Raw genomic sequence first — 26,386 nt, 5'->3', positions numbered from 1 at the left:
TTGTGCAGTGGAACTTCTCCATTCACCTGCAAAAGCCTCTTTCTTTCTTTCTCACATTCTGTTTCTTTAACCACTTTTTCTAATCGCCTTTCCATTTTGTGGTCTACAACTGCAGAAGAGACAGCTGCAGAAAGGTAGCTGTGTCTCTGCATCAGAGACTTCTGCTTCTGTCCTTCTAGAACATTTTCATACTTTCAGATTAATTTTTCTGATATGTCAGCCTGGTGCAAAAAAAGTTACAGATGTTTACAGCCAGGAAGCAGTGCTATTGCTGCAACTGCTCAGGCTTTGCAAAGAAGGCTTTGTTGTATGTGTTTTCATCCTTTCCCCTAGCACTCACGGTCCACATTCCTGGAGATCAAGTCTGGCACATGTTGTTGAATGCAAGTTTTATTTAGAAACATGACCACTTGTCACCATTCAGTCTCATGTTATCAAGCAACGGCTGCTAACGTTTGGCGTGCAACATTTTCTGTACAGTGCTCACCAGCAAAGAGAAGTGTGTCCCCTTTCCTCCCCCTGCCCAAAGCACAGTGTTTGCAGGATTTTGGAGTGGAAGTTTTTCTTTTTAATGCTGGAAAATTTCATGGTGGTGGCGGAGGACTTGCATGCTGTGAGGATGGCAGAGGACGGCAGTGTGGATTCAGATCTCCCGGACTGTAATTGTGATATCACAAGGCAGGCAGCTATTTTTGTTTGCTTTTGATTGATATGGTTCTTTCTGAAGTCTTGACTTGCTGGGAAACTAGTTGAAATATTGATATGTAGAAATCACTATCTTAGCTAAAAATTACAGTTTTCTGTTCAGTTTAAAAATAGTTGACAGTGATAACAGCACACTTTGTTTTACCACTAGTGCTTTTGGATCCCAGAGTAATTTTTTGTTACTGCTGCAGACTTAGAACTAGTAAAAGCTCTTAGCTGTCTAAAAGAAACTGTAGACTGGTTTTACTGCTGTTTTTAAATACAAGAGCGTGTACACACATGAGAGAAAGCAGACTTTGTATTTGTCTGTTCACTGTTAGTGTCATCAAAGGGGCATGGCTACAAGCAAAAGGCAGAGAAGGAGAGAGGCTGTAAAGAAAGTATTTCAGACTTAACTTACCGAAGCTGGTCTATCCTGTACATATTAATGACTGCTTTGTAACTGCATGTAATACTTGAACTCACTCTACGTCATCTTGTATTTTTGATTCAGCTTCTCTTTTTTCCCCTCTTCACATTACCTTTTCTAGAAGTTTTGCTGTTGTTCAGAGTTCTAGAAATTTACTCCTTGAAAGGGGAAACTGGGATCTGAAGAGCAAATATAACTGGGGGTACTAGTGTCCTGGTACACAGTAGCAAGTAGTTTTATTGGACAATAAATCTTTTTTAATCCTAAAAAGATTATTTTTAAACTGATTTTTTAACAACTGATTTTAATAGTGTAATATTTTTCACTATTTCATAGTGTTTCTTGAAACTTTGTCTCCAGTTCCAAGTAGATTATTTAAAAAAAACAAAACAAAACAACTTTCTGCTTTCTGCTGGCTTTATACAGACTTAGCTACTTCTCTTACTGACTTTTTTCATGCTGTTTTCAAAGTCTAATATTAGTAACCAGCTGTCTACATGACTAATGCAGTAGCTATGAGTTCTATATGATGCATTGTTACGTATTTACAGAGTTGTTCCTGTTTAGGTTAAGTGGAATAGAACCCTGTCTAATTTAGGACTAGTTGAATTAAAGGTATTTGCACTTAATTTCAGCTCCAAGTTGTTCTCCCACTGCCTTTTCTTAATGTGAAATAGACATTTTAAAGTTATCACTTTCTGTGGGAAACCAAGGTACAGTAACAGGAACATGGAAATGTGAGCATCATAAGTCCATTAAAATTTTCAGATGAGTTCTTGTTGGTAAACCATAAAAACAAACAATGGAATTCTGCTGTATTCCCCTTTCTGAGAGTCTTAAATATTTGTAACATGCAACAAGGCTGGTGTGTGTGCGTTTATATAAAAAACAACCGTGTCATGGGTCCAGCCCTTTGATTTCAATGTAGAATCTTCATTATCAAGGAGAGGAGTTATCTCAAGTCTCTTGCAGTAATGTGCATAGTGCTGCAACAAAAACATGAGATGATTATTGGAATAATTTTTTAAACATAGTCCTGTAAATGAAATTTCAAAAGGTCAAAATTACAGTTGGCTAGGGATCCCACATACTTGAATGGTTTATAATTTCACTTTTGTCTCTAAGCAGAGCTTTTAGTTTCATTAGCTTTCAACCCTCACCACTGGAATGGAAAGATAAGATGTTGATCTGTTACATTTTTGAGAGAGATATTTTTGTTGCCCACATTTTACATAATTATTTGTACACAAGCACAGTATTTAGTGAGATGGAGAGCATAGGCAGCTTCCCTGCTAAAATTCAGAAGGAAAACTTAAACATGACAGATTACATCTATTATTTGTTCACAGATATGTTTTCAGAGTAGCTAGAGGCACAGTGGTATTTCAGCTCAGTAAAAAAATGTAAGCCCAACATACTCTAAGAAACACTGGTTTATTTCCTTTTATTTGTACTGTGGGCAAGAAACCTGTTATGTTAGACTCATTATAAAAAAGAGTGTCAACAGTAAATGTAGCAGGGAGCAGGGAGTTGTCTTTTTTTTTTTTTTTTTTTTTTTTACTTCCAGAATTTAGGTACAGGGAATTGCAACAGTTTGGTGGGCAGGCAAGTTTAGCAGTAGGTTTTGGGTTTGGTTGGAGTGTTCTTTTAGTCTGTCACCTTTTTTTTTTTCTTTTTCTCTCTTGAGTAACTTAGGTCATGTGACTGAAAGTAGCATTATTTGAGCCAGAGTTGGTTTTTGCTCTGTCAGGGATGTATTCCTATGCAGTCTGCCTTAGGAAAAGAGCTCGCTATCTAAATGACAGACCCTTTATCAGGTGTTGCAGGCAAAACGTAAATAAAATTCAGCACAGAGGTTAGGGTACTAAACAACTGCAAACAAGAAGAGCCTGGTCCACAGCTTGGGCTTGCAAATGATAGACTGACATTGCTGCTACACAGGGCTGACATGACTCATTGTTCCCTTTCCCACTCCAACGTGCCTGCAAAGGATCAGCGGCATCCTGCCTTGAAAATATAATCAGAAAATAGACAGGATTTCACTCTTCTTAACTAATGTTAGAGACTGAAAAGCTTTATGAGTTCCAGAGGAGTGATAACCAAAATTCTTGCTCACCCTATGAGCAAGTTTCAATTGGTCCAAACCCAGAAAACATTATATGTACAAACTGATGAATGTATGTATGTATGTACAACCTGTATGTATGTATAACCTTATGATGGGGACTGGGGCAGTCTTTCAGCATGATTGTGTTGACTTCAGTCCCTTCATAGCTGGATTTTCAGATTACTCAGATTTTTTCCAGTTGCCAAGATTTTTTTTCAGATCACAACCCTGCAGCTGTTGGTCATGAGACTCTGACAAAAAAGATGCATTCAAACAGTTGCTAAGAGTATTTGGTGCTAAAGAGCAACGGTGTGAGCTAAAGAGAGGGCTAGAAAGAGATAAAAAATTGAAATGTTTAACTTTTAAGTTGATGTTAAGATCTCTGCATTCCTCTTTGGTAAGAAAAGGACACACATATTAGACTTAATGGTCAGCTGCACCTACTGCTTTATATATGGAAACACTTGATAAATTTGCTGGTTAGTATTATGGAAAAACCTGTGAATTGCTATGTTTGAATTATAGGATAGTCAGGTGGCATTTTTTTTGTTTGCCAAATCTGGCAATCTTGTGTTTTCAACCCAATTTAGTCAGTCTATTCCCAGCTGCACTCGTCTCTTAAATCTTTCTGATACTGAAACACTTAAGTGGAAGAGCAATAGAAGCATAAAAGGGAATGTTACTCAAAATTGTTTGTGGTACTACATAAAGGGGAAAAAAAAAGAAAGCTTAGAAACAATTTCAGAATCCACTAGTGTATGTTGTGTAACATGAGGGTAGGAAGGAGGGAATTACTAACAGACATTTTTGCAGTTGAAAAAGGCTGAAGGAAAAAATTTTGAGATAGGTTGAAGGTTTAGTCAAAGTTTCCTCACTCTCTACACTTAATGTTCCCTTGAATAAAAACAAACAAGCAAACAAACAAACAAACAAAAAACAAAACAAAAAATTAAAAAATAATAAAAAGAAAAAAACAAGCAACAACAAAAAACCCCTGCTATTTATTTTTTCCTGGCCCTTGCTATTACTGGGCCAGGATCTCAAGAAAAATACTATCATGTAACCATGCAGTTATATTCCAATTTCACCTGTTTAACCAAGAACAACTTTAAGGATCCCTTGGGATTCAGGCATTCTCACTAATTTCTCTGCTGGACTTCTCTCTCTAAAACTTATTCAACGACAGATCTTCACACTGGAACAGGTTGTGCAGAGAGGTGCTAGATGCCCCATCCCTGGAAACATTTGAGGTCAGTTTGGATGGGGCTTTGAGTAACCTGATCTAGTTGAAGATGTCCCTGTTCATTGCAGGGGGTTTAGACTAGATAATCTTTACAGGTTCTTTCCAACTCAAACCATTCTATGATATGTAGTTCAATGTTTAGAAATCACTGGGGTGAAAAAAAACTATTCACTCAGTGCACTCCACCACCAGTACTGTTTAAATGGATAAGTTATTTGTAGTCTAAGAAGAAATTTTGTCATCTCTTGGTCAAATACACAACTATATCATTTAAATTGTTCTGGGGTTTTGGTGTGATCATTAAAAAAAAAAAGGTTTTAATTTCTTAACGAACATTTAACTCAACTGATAAAAGTACAGAAGCCTTGAAAATGTTATCTGGCATTAGTAAGCTCTTAATCTTTCTTAACCAGAATGCATGAATGCAGGACTATTTGCACATATAATATACTTCTATTACATATTAAAGGAAGACTTCAGAACAGAACTTGCCATCTAAGTTAAGTTTCTCTGAAAACTTCCTGAAACACATACTGTACAAATTTTCCTTCAGGATATACTTATGCTGCCGTTTCTTTTTACAGGGTAAAGAAGTTGAAGGAGACTCTGGTTGCAGTGCAGCAGCTGGATAAAAATATGAGTAGCCTGAGATCTTGGCTTGCCCACATTGAGTCAGAGCTGTCCAAACCTATCGTCTATGAAACTTGTGACTCCGAGGAGATACAAAGGAAGCTAAATGAACAGCAGGTAAAATACAACACATTTATCAGGTGCACGATGACATGGGGAGAACGGAGGTAAAACATTCTTGGGCTGCTCATACCCAGCTCAGTGCTGAGAGGTCATGAGGCAAAAAACTGTTTAAATATCAAGACAAGTGGTACTTACTGTGTCACTTATAGAGCCTTCTGCTGGCTTTGACATCGAATCCACCAGGAGCTGATTGACCTTTCTGAGAAAGGTAAGGCACCAAGAGATGTAACCTGAACGAATTATTGCAATTGGTTTTCCTTTGGGGTTTGCAGTTTTTGTTTGTTTGAATTGTCTGTTCCCAGAGGCAAAACTGACACTTATTAGACCTTTCAAATTTTGCACATGCTTGAAAATGACTATCTCTTAGCAACGTTTCTAACTCAGTTTTATTTTGCAGCTTGTTTGAGAATCACTTTGCACGCAAAGATGCATGAGCTATACATGTGAAGTTAAAATTGGTTGGTTTATAGCACACAAAGCCTTTATGCAGTGCTAGAACAAAATAGTCAACACTGGAATGGACATAAAAATATTAAGTCAACCAGTTTTGGGTATTAAAACTAATGTTACTCCTAAGAAGATTTACTATACTTTCTCTTTCCTGTTCCACTTCACTGCCCAGTGCAGTTTTACGTAGAAGCACGTTGCTGGGAAGGACTGTTCTGTTGTGCTCCTGTTGCTTATTTATTGGCAAAAATACCTTTTTGGTGTCTCACTGGAGATGAGTTAGATGTTCTCCTGAGTTATATCTCCAGAGGAGAAGGAAATGCGTGGGAAGAGGAGTGTCTGAATGTTTTGGGGATAATTAATTTATAAATTTGGGGATAATTAATTTATAAATTTATAAATTTTTAATTTATAAATTATTAAAAACTGGCGTTTTGCTCTTTGCTGAGTGTGAGACTGAGACCCAAGAACCCACTCAGAATTTTTGTCAGGTCCCCAACTGATTTGCTACATGGCTGTGTAGAATTGCTGATTAATATTCTGTACATAATTTACATAGGGATAATAATTTATAACACAAGTGGTGTTTCTGACACAATAAAGTGCTGGGCAGAACTAAACATTGCTATCAACAAAGTAGATACTTGAAATTTTTTTTACTAGCATTCCTGGACAGGCATCCCACAATTTGTTGCAACCACTTTTTACAGGACTTACTCTGGACGCAGAGACTGGTGTATCTGCCTTGATGATAATTTGATCCAATGACACTGTAAGCCATGGTTATAATAATAATTTTTAAAAAACTACTCACCTTCAATGTATGGCAGTATCACTATCCACCACATCTCAGAAGGCCAGTACGTTGGCCATGTTCCCAAGTATTTCATCCCTTTTCCTTCTGTTAGTGATAATATGTTATTTTCCATGTTTGATCTTCCACTGAGGTCATGTTATCTTTCCTGCTCATACTGCTAACAGTTGTTAATATACAAAATTAGGTTAAAAATATTATACTGTAAAAGAGGAGGTCCAAATTCCATTTCTGTAACTCCATTATCTGCTTCTCAGCATCTACTTCAGCCAAGAATTCAGCCAGCTTTGCAGATTTCTGGTCTCTGTAGTGAAATTAAAGATACAATTGCAGCTAGATATCCTGGGGAAGATAGGGTAACTTCACTGCACTGTTTTCCTAAGGTCACAAACTGCATTTCAACGACTACATGTTTGTTTACTTTCTCAATCTGCTACGACTTGAAACACGGAAAAAATGGTGTTTGCTTCTGGGTTGATAAATGAAACTAAAGCTGTATGTGAGTGACAGCAGTGCATAAAAGTGATGCTGCTTTGTGAACTAACCCAAAGGCTAAATGTTTGGTAATAAACAGAAAATTCTGAAATCTGGGAAAGAAATATATGGCTGTGGGGAACAAACAGTGTAGACATTCCTTGTAGAAAAGTTCTGTAGATGAATAAAAAAGTTTAATCCTTAGGAATCCTCAGGACCACCAACTGGCAGTTCTCACTACTGCTCTACTCCAAAACCAGAGAGGAGATTGTGTTACCTGAACTTGCTTAATCTCAAGTCTCATAGCTGACTGGAATATGTGTTTCATAGTGTATTGCATCTGTTTATGGTATCCACCCTTATATAACATTTCAGGGTGGGTAGAAAGAAGAATAAGCACTTGGACATCACAATGAAAGAGTATTTTCCAGGCAAGTAAAAGTGAAAGGGCCAGTGTTGAGGAAGAAAACACTGTGATTTTTCACTTGATGGTCTCATGTAGATGTTCACAAAACAGCATTCTGTTTCATAGATCAGAAGAGGAATTACTTTGAGTCCAACCCCAGTTACTACAAACAACCAAATCAGATGGTTGATACAAGTTGGCCTTGCTTCATTTCAGATTTGCTGAGGTTTTTAGATTCTATGTTTAGATCTCATTTCCTGCTGGAAGGCATTATTAGAGCATCATATTATTAGTTTTAAGAAAAGTTCCTCTAGTTAGACCTTAAATGGATGTAGACACAAAATGTTGACACTATGTTTCTCTTTGCATGTTATAGTTTACTTCACTAGCAAAATTATAAGGAGAAGTTTATCTCTACTCATCCTCAAGCTGCCAAGTTCTTGTTCTCCTAAATAAACTTCCACATCTCTAATTGTCCTGATAGTTCTTTTCTTCATCTGAACCAGAAGTTAATATAGTATTCTAGATGCATTATATCACTTTTAAGTGTAGTCACATTAGTAATTCTTTGTCACTATTGGAATTACGTTGTCTTGATTTTGTTAATGTCTATCCTGATTTTTCCATATAATATTCTGATGATTCATTGCAAATGTAGGCAGAAATCAAACAGGGTTTCTTTTCTTTGCACTGATCCAACAGCAATAGCAAATATCTTTTGTGGCTTGTCTTAACTTGAGCCTGTAATTCAGAACTCAAGTTGAAATATTGCTTTGAGATGAAACATTATTGTCAATTTAGAACAAGCCATTGCAGCCAAGAAACCAACAGGAGAAATAATATTGATCGCATATAAGTGCTAAGACAGTGTAAGTGCATTTCCTTTAGCTGTCCTAAGTTTTCCATTTCCAATGAAAATGCTATAGAATTGGAAAGTTGAAGGAAGAAAAATCTCCTACTAGAGATGTACTGTTCAACATGTGCTGCTGTTGATCTCTATGTCAAACGTGCCACTTTGCAGCTGGCTTAGCCGGGGAAGAGGAGGTTCACAAAGGGTACCTCCACCACACTCTCACAGTAAATAAGAACATATTTTCTTGTCACACTTCTCTTACTAACTTCTGCTTTACATTCTATGTGGTAGTAGGAAAGGGCTGGAAATAATTCCACTATTTAATGGTGATGTTGATTAAATGTATGTGAAAGATGCTCAGCTGAGCATGCAGAGCTCTGGCAGTTTGTCCTAGGTGATGGTTTGGTGTTCGTAGTCCCTGGGAGAGCTGTGCATGCTGTCAGGTTCTCCTGGCCTCATGATAACATTGCAACACCACTTGAGCAGATGCCGTCTCTTAATAGGTACTCACTGGATGTTTTTCTCCTGTTTGCAAACTTATTAATTATTTGGCTTTTTAATAATTAGAATAGAAATGCGTTTGTATTTATGCCTATTTTGCAGTTTCTCTCAAGAATTAATTTCTTCACCTGCAGGAACTTCAGAGGGACATAGAAAAACACAGCACTGGAGTGGCATCTGTTCTCAATCTGTGTGAAGTGCTTCTTCATGATTGTGATGCTTGTGCCACAGAAGCAGAGTGTGACTCTATCCAGCAGGCTACACGCAACCTGGACAGAAGGTGGAGGAACATTTGTGCAATGTCAATGGAGAGGCGACTTAAGTAAGTCTAAAATGCCTGCAAATGAGTGTTCCTTCCATGGGCACAAATACAGGATGGGATGTATGTCTTAGGGTTGCCGTTCTGAAGAAAAGGGTGTAGGGGTCAGAAAAAGATCATACACTGAATAAAACCCAGTAGCTGTTATGCTGTGGGGAAAAAAATAAATGCAATCTGCATCTGTATGTGCCTTTATACAAGGCACAGATATCAATTATAAAATTTTGCTCATTAGGCCTTTTATGGAATGATGTCTTATTTCCCATGCTTCATAGAAATGGTGAGATAGAAACTAGAGAAAGCTTAGAGGATAGCAGTGACTCCAAGAGATTTAGAAAACATGACCCAAAAGGGAGAGTTGTAACACTTAAGTTTACCCTAGAACTACTGAGACTGATAGGGAAACTAGTTATTGAATGGATGGAATGTTATTCCAGGTGTTAGGGTTTTCATGAACCTAATGTTCCTCAACAGTTCATCTTACATCTGATTTTGTTTATTTAGAAGAATTTTAGGACTGAACACCCATTTGGAATTTCCTCATCTGCCCACTTTAGCTTTGCTGAGCAAGTCTGGGCCGTAGCGCCGGTGCATCTTGGGTGTGGTCAGGTTTACTGCACATGCTTAGACCATCCCTACACTGCATGCACACGATATCCAGAAGATTCATTGTTTTCTATTCCCATCTAGTATAGCATGGCTGATTTTGATAGCCATAATGATGTAGGCTAGATTGGGCCAATGCTATATACTCTCTGCTGACCAGTAATAAAACATGTAACTGTTTGAGCTCCTGTATGTATGAAGATCTTTTATGTATCTTTTTAAGTTATGAATCGTATTTCTGTAATGTTTACACAGTCATATCAAGAATTCTAGGTAAGGTTTATGGTTTTTTAAAATGCTGGATTGAACTTTATATGATCTTTGGTTTTGTGGGATATTCTTAATGTATTTAGTAAAGGTTTGCTGTATTTTATGCAAAAAAAAAAATGTTGCTTTTAAGTTGTTCAGCTCTATATCCACAGATTCCTGATTTTAAGTAATTTTATACTATTGTCATGGTAATTTATGCATACTATATATATATAAATACAGCTTTGTAAGTTCTATCTTTGGCACAGTCTGTCTTGAAAGTATACAGGCTCTTCAAACCTTTGTGTCCAGCAAATTAATTAAGAACTATTTTAAGTTAATATGGAACAATGCATTGAACTCTATTTTACTTTCTTGCAATGTACACATTACACTGTTCGTAAATTTGTACCAGTAAATTAACTGAGCTGTCAGTATTTAGGATCTTTAGTGTACTAGAAACAGTTATTCATATTAAAAAGCAACTTTCCAGATGTCAAACTTCAGGTTAAACAACATATCAACAAAGTATAAATTTTGCATGGATCAAGTCCTTCTCAGATCTGCATATCTAAGATTTGGGGAAGATGTATTCTGTATGTAAAAACAAAGTTCTCCTGTAATACAACCTGTTCCAAAAAAGATCTTGTTATTTTGAATCAAGTGGTATTGAATACATATTCAGTTTAAGTCAAATTCGAGTTTTGGGGGCATTGGAATAACTTTTAACCTTTTTTTTTTTAATAAAAATAAGTTTACAGCGTGTATTGAGGGACGGCATTTTACCACTTGTAAATGCAAAACAAAGTTCATGTCCCTTTGCAATCCAGAATAATGACTGAGAACTTAAAATATATGCTGCAACATCTTTAGAATTGTGTAAGAAAACGTTTTGCAATTGAAAGTAGCGTGGAATTTCTAATCCCTAAAATACTGGCTTAGGTGCCCACACTGGGACTGTACTTCAGAAGTTATTTAGCATGTACTCAGATTCTTAGAGCTCCTATTGCATACTTACTACTTTCTTTTTATACTGATGCCAAAATTAGATGCATTAAAAAAAGAACTGCCATCAACTTATTCTAGCTCAGTCTGGAATGAGTGAGCCTTCCCTGTGGTCTGTTTATCAGCCTGGCTGTCTGAGTGAGATTAAGAGCTAGTTATTGTCTGGTGCAGCACTAGTTTGCTGTTGTAGGTGATTAGTTAAAGTTCTGTAGGTCAACTGGCCTTCAGTCTGAACGTTCCCTAATTTTCCATTATCTATTGCAGAATTGAAGAGACATGGCGGCTATGGCAAAAGTTTTTGGATGACTACTCTAGATTTGAAGACTGGCTAAAAGTCTCTGAGAGGACAGCTGCTTTCCCGAGCTCCTCTGGTGTGCTTTACACAGTTGCTAAGGAAGAACTGAAGAAATTTGAGGTGATTTATAATAGCCGAAAGTTAATATCTACTGATCACATTACAGCAGCCAGCTGGTGTTCTTCCTTCCCATACACAAATCACTCAGCAGAGACACTGTATTAATATAGTAGAGTTGATGATTTTGTAGCTGCCTTCAGTGTCAGTTTTCTAGGATGAAAAAACGGTGGAAGGTGGCAACTGAAAATGCTAATAAATCAATTCACTCTCACTTGCTGTTTGTTGCCAAAGTTAGATTTCTCTTCTGCAGCTTTTTAATATGTCTAGTCAGTAGGTGCTCAAGATCATTCGTAAATCTCCCCTCACCAAGTACCTCTTCAGATGAATGCTTCATGTTTTAGCTTTTGCTTTGATTTTATCCTTCCTCTTCTTTCTGTAGCTATCTGAAACAAGCCCTCTGAGCTCTTTTCCTGTTTCAGACAATGGACAATATCCCCGTTTTTAGATCCTCATACCTGAAATTCATGCTTGTGCAAGTATTGTATGTCCACATGGTGTCCCCCCTGACTTAAAACTGACAAGCTGTCACTTCAGTCAATGCTTAAGAGCTTGTTACGTAACTCCGTTGTGTCTACTACAATGTGATGGCTTGACTCATAATTACAGTGGAGAGCATACCTGTGTGTAAAGCACACACACACACATAGTATGGCTAGTCACAGGTGAAAATCTTTTGCTCAGTTTCATATTTGCAAGGAGTATAGCAAGATGAGAGAGGAAAATAATTCTAAAGAAAGAGAACAAATTGTTCAGGCAATTCTGTTATCAGTCAGGTGCTGTAAAGTATTTGCTGTGAAGAAGAAATGCAAATTTTAAACAACGTCTAAGACCAGTTAATACTTCTTTGGTTTATTAATTAATTAAAAAATTCCAAAAGTACTGGCCAGATATTGTTTTTAAACACTGCCAGACTTCATTATGGTGAGGTAGGTTGCCATAGTATAAAAATGTTTGTTCTTGGACACAAGTACTCTGTCTCAGTAAGGATCTAAATCTCTTGTTTAGTAAGTCTCTGTATGAGAAACAGTACCAAAAATATCTAGACTGTCTTTGAATTTTACAGCTTATCTGACTTTGCCCAAAGTCTGTTTCATTGAACCTCAGCCTTTATGGTGACCTTCCCTCTCCTGCACATTTGTGGAAATTTCACTGCCTACAGAGTGTCAGCAGGAGCTAGCTGTGAAGATGACAGTCTAGCAGCCTCTCCAGAAGCCTGCTTTCCCTACAGTTTGGTTCTTTCTCTTTTTTTCTTCTTCTTCTTTTTTTTTTTTTTTTCTGAACATCTAGTTTCTATGCCTACTAAAAAGTAGAAATACAAGTGACAAAAGTTGTGGTGTTCAAATTCAGCAGAATTCAGCAACTTCACTGTGAAGTCAGTATAAAGTCAGCCACATATACATACTAACTGAAGCAGCTGGACTTTTTTTTTTTTTTCTAATTTTATTTTCCCCTCCTCTCTGCAGTAGAATTTGGGGGGGAAAAAAAAAAAAAAAAAAAAGTAAAAAAAAGAGCCCAGCAGACTATGTAAGATCTTTTCAGTTCCTGACTACAGAGGTCAGAGATGGCTCTCACTGACTTCACTGTACAAAATCAAACTCCTTCCTCTCCAGTAGTTCATGGAGAAATGAAATGAGGTTACAGGAAGGAAAGCAACAGATGAATTGTGCAGCTGAGCTGAAAAAAATGGAAGACAAATACACAGCTGTTCTTTTGCTGGACAAGGCTTGGTAACAGGTGAAACAACAATTGCACACTTAGATTTCATGATCTCAGTAAATACAGACAGATTTGTGCCTCTGATAAGGAAACTGCTTCCCTGTGAAATTTTAAGTGAATTCAGTTCTACTGAGTCTTTCACTCCAGTTGCAAGCCCATATGCTTCTTGTTGGTTGTCTTCTACCCAATTTGATGGCCATTTAATGAAGAGAGTAGTTATATTGAGAGAACTCTACAGGCTTTTATCTTTTTTTCTTTTTTCAAACAAGCTTCTTTACTTTTCTTTCTGGCATTACAGCAGAAAGGTGCTTATTTAATTTTTAGCTTTGACTGGTAAAATATGAAGAGTATATATTTTTTTATGTAGAAATCTCATGTGTTAGCTGATTTTATTGAAAATTTCTGTATAGAAGTATATTACCTGTCACACTTCACCAGTCTTAATAAGGGTGGTGTTTAGTTTTGGGAAAGATTGACCTTTTATTTGCATTGTGAGGAATGTCAGAGAACAAGTTCATAGAACTACAGTGGGAGCCAAAACATGCATGTATTCAAAAGATGGCTGGTACACTCTATGTTTTTAAGTCTTCCTTTGACTGATTGCTTTCTTGTTTCTGTGACAACAGAAAAATTAGTAGCTTTTCAAAAAAATACTCATATATTCTTTTTATTGATTTTTGAAGGGTTTAATTCAGTCAGATCCTTACAAGGTGCCTTCTCCAACTTGCTTTGTGATTGCTAGTCACAACATGAAACTCGTAGGCTAAGTCACCTACTGTTTCTGCTCCCCAGCTGAGTGACTGAGGCTTTTGTTAGCAGTGGAGGAAGCACTAAAAGTACATGGTGCAGACACTTGCTCGGACATAAGTTCATATGGATGTTCACAAAATTTTTTTCATGAAAATTTTAAGACAAAACTTACTTGCATACCAGTTTGCTGAAGATAAAGAGATGATTCCTTCAGTACCATTTTTCACTATTTTTGGTAAAACTCGGAATAAGCAACTGCTTAAATCTCTTTAGTATTTGCACTTCAGCAAGTTCAGTATGCATAAGGAAGTCTAGAGAAGCCACAGGAATCTTGGATTTCTGTTCATTTTTTTAAAAAAATTTCGCATTCATTGTTTGTGTTTCTGTTCTCAAATACAAGGGCATGTGATTGAGTAGAAGGGGGAGTCTGTTTTGTGCTGATTTTGCCATTGTAATGGGTATTTGTGTTGCAATTTCTCATTCAGTGAACTATGTCAGTTCTGTAAACTTTTTTTTTTTTGCTCATTTTAATCAGAAGGCAAATCCTTAGTAGGATAGCCTTCAGGATATGTCTGCACAGCGAAATCTGTCAGCTAACACAGGTCAGAGTGTAGACTTATGGTCAAAACAAAGGGAGAGACTTGTATATGTATCCTGATTTCAGTAATTAAAAATCTGATGGGGTCTTTTGTTCATATTGCTTTAGGCCTTCCAGAGACAAGTGCATGAAAGTCTGACTCAGCTGGAACTGATCAATAAACAATATCGCCGCTTGGCCCGAGAGAACCGCACTGACTCTGACTGCAGCCTCAAGCAGATGGTGCATGAGGGCAACCAGAGATGGGACAACTTACAAAAGCGAGTTACCTCCATCCTGCGCAGGCTAAAAGTATTTTTCCATTTTTAAGCCCTTCGGTTTCACTGCTATACTTATGAATCAGGAGTACTCCAGAAGCTTCCAGTTTAACGTTACTTTTGGAAGAGGAAGGGAGCTTATCTGTTCACTTGGTCTGATGTAACCAAAGCATAAAGTCTGTAGGGGAATGCTTGGTGACCTCAAACAGCACTTCCTTCATAGGAGATAACTTTCATAGGTCAGCTAATTACAACTGTAGATGTTGTTACTGGAGAAGAAACCTTAGAAAGCATGTAGGAAACGAAAGAAGAAGGTGTACTGAATTTAGGTTAGGTTTGAAGGGCATGAAAGCCATTTCTTCACAGAACCACTATTGCTAGAGGGTTTGGGGTTATTTGGTCATTTCATGCCACTCCATTTTCCTCCCCCCAGCATTTTATTGGCCAGCGTGAAGAGTTTGAGACAGCACGTGATAGCATCCTGGTATGGCTAACAGAGATGGACCTGCAGCTGACCAACATTGAGCATTTCTCAGAGTGTGATGTCCAAGCAAAGATAAAGCAACTTAAGGTAAAGAATGTTTGAATGGTAATAGGAGGGGGGATGAGAGAAGGGATAAAAAAAAAAAAAAACATGGTGGGAAGAGACTGTAAGAAACATTATGCAAAAAATGCACCAGGATACAGTTCCTTGCTTGCAGGCTGAGACTTCAACCTCAGAAGTTATGGGCTATGTCAGGTTTCAGTACATACTTTTCTGCCAGAGTGGAAGATCTTTGCACTGTGAAAAATTAAAAAAAAAACAAACAAACAAATAAAAAAGGGTGATAGTCTCCATTCCCTAATCAAAAGAGGAAATGCCGATAAATATTATTAATGTCAAGTCCCCATTATTGCTGACACCTAAGAATTACTATATTTGTCAACCATTTCTGCATCAGAAAACTCATTGTCTGTAGAGAAAAATATCAAATGCCATGTTATCCAAAATTCCAATGTGGTAACTTTAGCATCTGTGTTCATTCTAGACATTTGGTCATGGGCATGGCTTGTTTAGAGAAGAGCTTTCTTTCCAAGTACAACAAGTGAGGAATGAGATGGTAAACCGTGAAGTATCACTGTTTTTGGCTAGAATGACTGTGGAATGCTAAATTTAATTGCTCATTGTTGCTCATGCCAGAATATTTGGAATGATCCCTGTTTGTTACCCACACCATTCTTGCTAAAGATCCCTAAGACTTAGATCCTTAGTAACTTACGTAGTTGTAATATTGATTTCATTGATAAAGCATGGGCTTTTCTTTTATGCAGGCTTTCCAGCAAGAAATTTCACTGAACAACAACAAAATTGAGCAGATAATTGTGCAGGGTGAGCAACTTATTGAGAAAAGTGAGCCCATAGATGCAGCTGTTATTGAAGAAGAACTAGATGAGCTGCGTCGTTACTGTCAAGAGGTCTTTGGACGTGTGGAACGCTATCACAAGAAACTCATCCGCCTTCCTGTGTGTATACTTACATACATATGACATATGTACTTATTTGGTTTGTTGCCATTTTACAAGTGTGAGAATTAGGAGAGAGAAAGATACTGAAATGAACTAACATGAAACTTCCGTAACTTTCCAAAAATCCTGTGGTTTAATTTTATTACAACCCTGACCATCTGCCTCCCTTCATTATATGCTATTTATGTCCTGTTCAGAGAGCAAACTTGCCAGATCTGGAATTTTTTTAAATCATCCTGAAAATCCATGCAAATTTGAGATTTATAAAACTTTACTAATGAGAGTAGTGGTGTGGTAGTGGTAATAAGAACATCTCCCTGCTCTATCATATAGTTTTCATCAGCAGCTTACTGAGTTCTGTTTTGTTTAAAAAGCAATGATAAAATGATTCTCCCCATCAGAAGAGACATAAATTTGTGTCGAGAGCTCAACACACAGCTGAATAAGTGAAAGCAAAATGATTTTTGGTGGCTCATGTCCTACTGAAGGAAAGTAACAAAACCCAGGGTTTTCAAAATATGAAAGAATATAATGAGAGCAGTGATCATGACAAAGGTCACGTATGCCTCCTATGACTTGATTTCAGAGTTTTCTCTAAATTGATGTCTGCATTGCAGAGGCATCAGTAAAAGGTCTGGAGACTTTTGCTTGATGTGAGACTTTGTGGTGCCTTAAGTAATTAAAATGACCTGACACTATGAACTTTTTCTTTGCTTTGGTTTTTTAGTACACCTTAAAATAATGAAGGGGAAATGCAAAAGAATGCAAAATGGAAACCCCATCAGTGTGACTGTTGCCTAATGCTACTTTATTTCACTGACCCAGGCTGACCATGCAGCACTTCTGCACGTTTCATTGATAGGTTCTGTTTGCGTTATGCTTCTAGCTGACAGATGACGAACGTGACCTCTCTGACAGAGAGGTGGATCTGGATGAATCAGCAGATCTCTCTGACATACACTGGCATGACAAATCTGCGGACAGCATTCTCTCCCCGCACCCCTCTTCCAACCTTTCGCTGCCTCTTTCCCAGCCGGTGAGAAGCGAGCGATCAGGGCGAGATACCCCTGCGAGCGTGGACTCCATTCCCTTGGAGTGGGATCATGACTATGACCTTAGCAGAGACCTGGAGACAGCTGTTTCACGGGCACTGCACTCTGAGGAAGAGGATGGAGGACAAGAGAAGGACTTCTACCTGAGAGGAGCAGCTGGTATAGCAGGTATGGTGGCAAATTGTGTGTCCTGTTCTCTCCGAGTATAAAAGAAGCAAATGTTACATGTGTAATTGCTTGGCCAAGATGCTTCTGGAAAAGTATTTTAAACACCCCCTGAAGATTTTAAATAGCTGATCCCAGTGGCCTTCTGGCCTTAGACACAGCGATGGAGTTTCCTGGATGACTAGAGCCTTGGAAAATCACAAAAGCATATATGATATGGCAGGGAATTGGCTGTGTCTCTGTGCTTGTGGCCTGACAGATGGGGTATGTCATCTGTAACAGCAATGCGTCATAAGTTATTCTGACTAGAAGAAACTATACTGGATATGGCAAGAAGTGCAGAACAAACTGATGAAGAAATGCTGTGGGAGAGATCCACAAACAAAATCATCAAGTGCTTAAGTAAATCTTAACTCAGTCCTTACCCAGGCAAGACTCCAGCAACTGAGTGTTTAGCCTGACATGGGATCTGGGTTATGCTTTCCAGTGAAGTTGGAAATCATTTCTCAGTGAGTGTGCTTTGTGTAATAAGTCTTAATGAGTGAAAGTGCCCAAATTCAGCCAGTTCTGGGGGAAAGACATGCTGGTGTATTGTGCTCTGATCTTGTGGCTGTTTTTTACTTTGCAGGTCATTCCTCTGAAAAGAGTCAGGTTTGCCTGGATATTAAGAGACGTTGTAGCAGGCTCCCTGTGTTTCAGTCTTCATCTTTTTTCCTTTTCCAGAAATGATGTTTGCTATTGGAACTGTTCATATTTCCATCCCATGAAAAGGACTCCTGCTGTAAGGAGACAGCCATTGCTGAGCTGTCAAACTAGAATGTGTTTTTATTTTTTCAGATGTGGAGATCCCTGAAACTCTTGAGTCCTATGTAACACTCACAGAAAATGCACTCAAAAATAGCTCTGGTAGGCATCAAAAAAGACTAAGCATAGCCAGATGCAAATAACCATGATGCACAAGCATAATTTCTTTCTCTTCTCTTAGCATCTGCTATACTTTTCACAACTTACAAGATGAATGTTTCTTACATGGCAGCATTGACATATTAATGTAGAATTTTCCTGCTTTACTACTGCACTTAAAGGTATTATTAGGGGCATGGATAAAACAATGGTGTTTGAAGTAATGGTCCTCCCACCTAAGCTAACTAGACTAAACTAATCAGTAGGTTACTATGATTGGTATTTATTCTCTGGAGTCCCTCAACAGGACTTAATACTTCGTCATGTCTCTGAGAGAAGAGTGGTTTCTACAAAGATTAAAGTGGAAGTAAAAGTTACAGAGCAAAACTTAATTGTTTAGGTTTGCACATATGCTTGTTTAACCACAGCCACAGCTTGGATTATTACTTAGATATAAACTTTTTGGTAAATTGTTTTTTTTTTTTTTTTCATGTGATAATGCCAAAGTGAGGTACTATAGTCCAGTTGTCCTTATCTTAATCTTCTATATTGGAAGATGAATTTTTTTTCACATTGCATTTTTACAGAAGTTTAATCCTGCTGTTTCATGTGTTAGATGACTCTCTCAGAGAGAGAGTCTTCTAACTGTGCACTTACAAATACCTTTTCTTGTTAAGACTTCATTGGAAATCTGAAACAGCAAACATTTAAAATCTCAGTATTTGTGTCACAGACCTCAGGTTCACTGTCCTTTTTTTTTTCCCCAAATCAGTGAAATAATGTTATAATTAAGAGTATAAATACTAGTAGTACATATAAACAAAGGTGAGTTCTTTTCTGACTGGTGAAAATTTTGGAAGTAGTGGGGGAAAAGTCACAATGAGCACTTTCTTCTATCTATTTGAGGTGAGGTGGTGTTTTATTTGAAAAAAGATTAACCATCCAAGAAGTTACATTCTCTGTAATTAGGTAGACAGAAAGCTCCCCTTCTCTATGTATGTTTTTAGTTGTGTGTTTATGAATAAATTCAAACTATCTCTATAAACAAATGAAAATCAGACATAGTGATAGAATATGGACAAGAGGGATCTCATGTGGTCCTCTAGGCTACAGCCTGCTTCTGATTAGAATTGGCTGTAGCTAATTCATATCACAGAATTCAGCTGACCTCTGTAAGGAAAATACAAGTCAGTCCTACTTCAGAAATGTTGGTATGAGTTCCAAATGGCTTGGCTGAATAATACCATCTTGCGCATACGTTAAGCATAATTTTTGGCAAACACCTAATTGGAAAAATACTATAAATTTTGCTGCTTATTGTTGTTGCCTCAATCAGTCATGGACTACTTGCTGTGGGCCTTCAAGGTGTTCAGTCACCTATGGACCTTGTGAATATATTTATAATAGTATCACTTAGCATTCGTATACTGATTTTAATCTTCAAAATTGTATACAAATAGGATCCTTTCATGTAGATCAAAATTCCACTGTTTTTCAGTGGAGAGAAGTAATACAAGGAGAAATTAGGAGAAACCAAATTTTGACATGAATTTGGATCAGGAGTTTGGGATACGAGGGCTTATTTGAGAGTGTTTGTGAAAGGGAGCAGGGCGTTCTCCAAAATCAGTGAGGTTAGAGCACACTTTGCCAAGAACTGTCCCCTTCAGAGAGGTGAGGAATTTTATGAGGGAAAAAGTCGCTTTGGAATAGCCACCAAGCCCGCTTTAAACTGTGGACTCTTTGATAGTATGCTTATGGCAAGTGTGTTCACTGGTCCCTGTCCTCTGAAGGTAGCTAACACCCTCTAATATAACTAGTTACCAGTTTGTTTTGACACTGTACCACTCATACTGCTCCAGCCACATTTCCCCTTTGCTGTCTAATCTACATAGCATTCCTGATACTTACTCTGCCTGGGCATAAGATTAAAACAAAAAACTTGGGAAAACTCGGGTGATAGTCACTTTTTTTGATTTTGGTACAGGAGAACCTGGTGCCCTGGAAGCACATATTCGACAGCTGGACAAGGCCTTAGACACCAGTCGTTTTCAAATACAGCAAACAGAAAACATCATCCGGAGCAAAACACCTACAGGACCAGAGTTGGATTCCAGTTACAAAGGATATGTGCGTGTATTTTGAAGCACAAGTCGAATAAGAACTCCAGTCTTAGATTTGCTATTGAAAGAAACATAACTGTTTCAACAAAGCAATTAGATATTGCTACTTCTCAGACACTCACTCATATGGTTGCTACCCTTAACCACATGCTATTGTTTATGTTATTAGTGTGTCTAAAATAGTGTAAGAGTACAGGAACATGACTCCAAAGAATTTATTTTCTTATTACATTTTTGCAGATGTCCAAAAGTACTCTCACATGTGTTTTTATCCATCTAATGATGATATCCTTGTTTAAAATACCTCTGCTTTTAAAAGTAGGTTTTATAGCTTCATATACAGTATTCATCTTGCTCATGAATTATAAACACACATCATGTAAGCAAGGTTGCATATATAGAATCCGTGATTAAAAGGCTTTCTCAGAGAGGTTTTCTGGAAGAAATATATCTCTCTAAATCTTTCGAATAAGTTTATTATGGACAGAACTGAAAGATTGGGTGCTTGGATGCATAGTAATATTTCCACACTTATGTTTATTTTGCTTTTCACATCTTTTAGTGTCTTTGCCATTATGTCTTAACATTTAGAACAGATGGCACCTGAAGTCATCCAGCACAATTTGGCACAGTGGCACTGATTTATTTCTATTTTGTCTCAGCTAATGCTTTAAGCCTTTATTGTCTCCATATACATTTATTTGATAGTATCAGGACAGATTGTCAAAGTAATAGATTTTTATCTTCACACATAGACCTACTTTTGGAAATGTTGGAAGTTACACTGTAATTTGCATTTTCCATGTAATTAGTCATGTACAGTGCACACTGAGATGGGATTTTTTGTTTGTTAACACAGATGAAGCTACTAGGTGAGTGCAGTGGAAGCATAGACTCAATAAAAAGGCTTGGATATAAACTGAAGGAAGAAGAAGAAAAATTATCTGGACTTATTAATCTGAACAGTACTGAAACACAAACAGCTGGTAAGTAACATTTATATCTTTGATGGAAAGCAATTATGAAAAGTAGCAAACAAAGTTTTTCTGAATAAATACTTAGTATTATTTACTGCCATATATTTACATGACTGTGTCTGTTACTGTGTTCTGTTTAACAACTCTTCATAGGAATAGTAAGTATTCCTTGTATATGCCCTATAAAGAGATTAGGCGTACAAGTGTGTTTTAAGAACCCCTTCATATCATGAGCCATAACTCTAAGCCTTTTGGAAAGTCCCTGTGGATGCAGTGCATTTTTGTTGAATGTTTTCTGATGTAAAAAGTTTGCTGTATAAAACACCTAAGTCAGCATTAATTTCTTCTACTATTAGCTTTAACTTCTAATATTATCTGTCTACAGTGCAGAAATCTATATTGACTTGATAGAATTGCTCACCTGACTAATTTTAAACATTGGCTGGAGAACTGGAGATACTGCGTTGTAAAAACATGGATTTGTTTCAGAGAATATAAAGGCAACATCTCCATTCTTAGCTTGGCAAGATATGCTAACCATGCAATCTATTTTATTTTGATCTTTTCATTTTTATTTTAATTTTAAGTTGATGGAATTATTCAACTTGTCCTTCTTCCATAGCACTTCAAGATAACTAACAAGAAGAAATAGCTGCTAACTTATTTATTTTCAGCACAGGTATTTATCCAATGTATCAGCAGTAGCTCCAGCAAATGTGGTGAGGTGTGAGCATTAAATTGTGATTGGTACAAATACCAATGAAAATAATACTAAATAAGTGGCTAATTAGACATACTCAGGTCCCTTGTCCAGTTTGCATTTACACTAATTTATGATATTTTTATACTACCATAGCCTTTTTTAGAGACCAGCATTTATCAACTTAATTCTTTTCATAGAAGTCGGACATTAGAAAGCAGTAAAATTGCTTGCTGCCTGGAATCATCCAGATTCTTCGTTCTTTCTCTCCAGCACCACATTCTTCAGTCTAACTTAGTTTTCAGTGTGGTGTTTCATGGGTTAGCGTTTCTTAGCTTTTATGGAACAATTTTTTGTCCTGCACAGGATTCAAATGATGCAATTGTGTGTGTGTGACTAGTGTTTTTGGTTTTGTTTTTTTTTTTGCTTTTGTTGAATTTGGTCTTTATCATTCCAGGTGTAATTGACCGATGGGAATTAATCCAGGCTCAAGCTCTGAGCAAGGAGCTGAGGATGAAGCAGAACCTTCAGCAGTGGCAGCAGTTTAACTCTGACCTTAATAACGTTTGGGCTTGGCTTGGAGAAACTGAAGAAGAACTGGAGAAGCTCCACCACCTTGATCTCAGCACTGACATACAAACTATTGAGCTCAGAATTAAAAAACTTAAAGTGAGTTTTATTTCTCTTTTCCATGAGTTACCTTGTAAACAGACCTGAGTGCAACAGGTATGTTGAAGGAGTTGCCAATAGTTGCAGTTGGTTTGCCCCATTCTGTGCATAGTGGCTACTGCTGATAACTGAAGTAACTGGGAAAGGGATTTTATGAATCACATTTTGGCAGAAAAATGTACCACTGGCATTTACTATGTAATCCAAATTAATTTTTCAAATAGTAATTCTGTGGCAATTCTGTAATTCTAGAATGTACAGATAATTCCTGATGTCAGCCAAGGTGATGAAAGAAAAAAAAAAAAAAGCCAAGTTAAATCAAATCTCTTCTAGCTAAACTGGTAACAAAAGAGCTACCTTAAAAGAAACACCTCATTCAGATGTATTACTCTGTGTGAAGGAAGGAGAGAGTGCCCAAAGGGGTTGTAGCCTGTCCATGGCCGCAACCAGTACGACATAGGAAAAATTTTGCAACATTCCTGTTTCTTCTTCTGTCATCTCAGGTGCATCAAGATCTGAATGCTGCCTTTGTGATTTCTCTGGGATATTTTGCAGCCATTAGGATCTGCAAATATGATGGCCCACAACTTCACATTCAGTTACTAGCACTCTATAAGCTTGAGGACAAAAATGTGGGAGACAGTGTCAAAACACATTGTGCTCCATGCTGAGAATGAGGTGGACAGATAGTAAAGACTGTTTCCTGCAGTGATCCATCTAAAGAATATTAATGCTGATCTTCACTGTATTCCAAATATAGCTGTCATAAGTATTACAAAGGTCACTGTGACATGGGGCTTTTAAGCAAATGCTGTAAAATAGGTGGAAAAGGGTGATTTTAATAAGAATCCTGTTCTTATCTCACCCACTCTTGGACAGCCCATTCGTGCCCTCCAAACCAAAAGAAGTGGAGTTTCTTTTGTGGCTTAAAATGTAAACAAATCAGAGTTTTCATACACATCCTGCTTCTATAAATCGAAGTTGTTTATATGTTTGTATGTTTTCTTTTCCCTCAGTAAAAGCTTTTATTTTAAAATACTGTTGACAGCAGTTTCCACTTGAAAACATATTGGGTTTTATGTTTATCAGCAAAATGAGAAGTGAGGGCAAAAGTTTTATTGTGAGCTAAAGTACAATTGTCCTACATCTCTTTAAATTTTGTTGGGCTTGCTCTGTCTTGAAAATGTCTGAAACATGACCCAGATCTTTAAAATTCAACTATGACTTCAGCCTTTTAAGACTTTACAAGTTTAATTGGCTTGTTCTAGTTTATGCTCACAGGAAAATTTTAGTAGATGCTAAAGAGTGAACATTTTCAGAGTCAGAGAGTGAGCACAGAAATCTCATATCCAGAGTAAAGAGACTGTTACAGTAAGGTACCATTCTGCAGTTGCTGATGGCAAATCATTGTAATCTTGTGGTGCCTTCTCTACTTGGTTCTTCTGAAAGTGTCATGTTTTACTGATCTCCATCCTTTCTTTCCCCGTCCCACCTTGTCTTATCATCAAGGAGCTGCAGAAAGCAATTGATAACCGCAAAGCGATCATCTTATCCATCAATCTGTGCAGCTCAGAGTTCACTCAGTCTGACAGCGAAGAGAGCAAGAAGCTTCAAGAGCGCCTGTCTCAGATGAATGTGCGCTGGGACCACGTATGCAGTATGATTGAAGAGTGGCGCTGCTCACTGCAGGATGCATTAATGCAATGCCAGGTCTGTATTGCACTTATTTTAAATTGTCAGCACCCCCCATATCAAAAATATAAACCATATCATTATCCAGTCTGAAACTTGCCATGCAAGATAAATTACAGCTTCAGCATGTGTTTTTTGAAAGATACACCTGTACTACCTGAAGCATGTATTTCCAGACTAAGATTTTCTAAATTTGTCATCTCTGAAATAGTACTATAATATACTATTATACACTTCCTTATAAGGTATGCTGTTTAGCCAGTAGGACCTATCATAGGGTAAACTAAAAACTTAAATTTGATTGGAATTTTCTGCCATACTATCAAAATCATCACTCATCACTCGCAGGATTTCCATGAAATGAGCCATGGCTTGCTGCTTTGGTTAGAGAATATTGACAGAAGAAAAAATGAGATTGTGCCCATTGATCCAAACCTGGACTCAGAAACGCTGCAGGATCATCACAGACTTCTAATGGTAGGACTATAATTACCCCTTTCTCTCCCAAAACACATCATCAGAAATACAGCTAACAGATTTATCTTTCTCTTGAGGGTTTGCATTGTACATTGCATGCTAACACACAACTGTGGGACAATGTCAGTAACTTTACTTTAGTAGGGAGCACTACTCAGTTGGGTCTGTGGCATAACTAGTGATTTAAAATCTCAGGCAACTGCTATCTAACCTCCTGTCAGATTAAGATTTTTTATTTCTTCTCTTTTCTTTCCATTTCATTGATTTAAAATGTCCAGTTTTGTGAATTCTAGCTTTTCTTCCTTTTTCTTTTTTTCTTTTTTTTTTTTTTTCCTTAACTCCCATTAAAAAAATCTTATGCTTGCCTTGGCAACAGCAAATCAGACGTGAACTGCTGGAGTCTCAGTTGAAGGTGGCATCACTGCAAGATATGTCCTCCCAATTGCTAGTCAATGCTGAAGGCAAGGACTGTCTTGAAGCCAAAGAGAAGGTGCATGTCATTGGAAACAGACTGAAGCTTCTCCTGAAAGAAGTCATACGTCATATCAAAGACCTAGAGAAAATTCTAGACATTTCAAGTAGTCAGCTAGTAAGTCATCTCTTTTTATTCCTTGCTTTTTGTTGGGCACACGGTTCCCACTGTTTTGGCTGTCTTTCTCCGATCAGTGCTGTTGGCTGCACTGTTTCTGTTTGCAATACTTATCAAGATGGTACACATATAATCTTGAATATCATAAAGTAATCTTACACTTCATAATGTAAACATCTCTTTTGTGATATGGTGGGGTTTTTTAATCCAGTAATTTTTTTCTATTTGGTGTGACAATAAGTATTGAACACCTTGGTTTGTTTATCCTGCCATTACTGATTCAGTCAACTGGCAAAGTATACAAGACAATTATACTAGCTACGGAACTGGAAATTATAGTGTGTCAGTTGTCACTGGAAAGGAAGACAATGCTCACTCTGCTGAAGGGGAAAAAAAAAAAGCATAAAATAAATTCCATAATATGCTAACAAATCTCATAGTGCCTTCTGAGCTTTGAGCTGTACACCAGATCTTTTCAAATTATCATGTATCTCAGGGTATTTGAGAGGGACTTACACATACATCTTCATCAATAGTGTCAGATATATGGTAAAGATTTCAAGGTTCTCCTTTAGTTAACTTTTTAAAAAAGTCTTGGATTAGCAGAGTGCATAAGGCATGAGAATTCAGCTCTTCCCTCCTTCTAGTGAATTTCTGCCTGTTTAAGTAAATCTTGGTGGTACCAACCTCTTCTTGTAATTAAAGGCCAATAAAGAGCAACTGCTTTTTCCCCTGTATTGACTTCAGTGGAATATGGGTCACCTAAAGCAATTAAGTTTTAACTATCTGTTTGCTTTTCTTTTCCTTTAGGGCTAACAGAGAAAGCATGTAATGCCTTAATCTTATAAAATTTGGTAACAAAATTTAATTGCTTTATTTTATTTGCTTTGGAAGTAACTCTGCTGCGAT

At 37.3% G+C, this 26,386-nt stretch overlaps 1 protein-coding gene across 1 annotated transcript in view; it reads left to right on the top strand.

Annotated features, from left to right (window-relative positions):
- Nucleotides 1–26,386, top strand: part of SYNE1 (spectrin repeat containing nuclear envelope protein 1) — a 329,785-nt gene that overhangs the window by 288,401 nt on the left and 14,998 nt on the right. The window contains 14 exon segments of the mRNA XM_042795897.1: nucleotides 5,049–5,211; nucleotides 8,847–9,034; nucleotides 11,156–11,306; nucleotides 14,479–14,661; nucleotides 15,061–15,198; nucleotides 15,939–16,130; nucleotides 17,020–17,353; nucleotides 18,188–18,256; nucleotides 20,238–20,380; nucleotides 21,233–21,359; nucleotides 22,508–22,719; nucleotides 24,229–24,429; nucleotides 24,760–24,888; nucleotides 25,265–25,477. Of these exon segments, the coding sequence (XP_042651831.1) occupies nucleotides 5,049–5,211; nucleotides 8,847–9,034; nucleotides 11,156–11,306; nucleotides 14,479–14,661; nucleotides 15,061–15,198; nucleotides 15,939–16,130; nucleotides 17,020–17,353; nucleotides 18,188–18,256; nucleotides 20,238–20,380; nucleotides 21,233–21,359; nucleotides 22,508–22,719; nucleotides 24,229–24,429; nucleotides 24,760–24,888; nucleotides 25,265–25,477 (2,443 nt within the window).

This window comes from Tyto alba, unplaced genomic scaffold (assembly GCF_018691265.1).
Source record: "Tyto alba isolate M040663 unplaced genomic scaffold, T.alba_DEE_v4.0 Super-Scaffold_22, whole genome shotgun sequence".
NCBI classification, from domain to species: domain Eukaryota; kingdom Metazoa; phylum Chordata; class Aves; order Strigiformes; family Tytonidae; genus Tyto; species Tyto alba.
The sequence above is the reverse complement of the archived record's forward strand: the minus strand, read 5'-3'. Positions and strand labels throughout refer to the sequence as shown.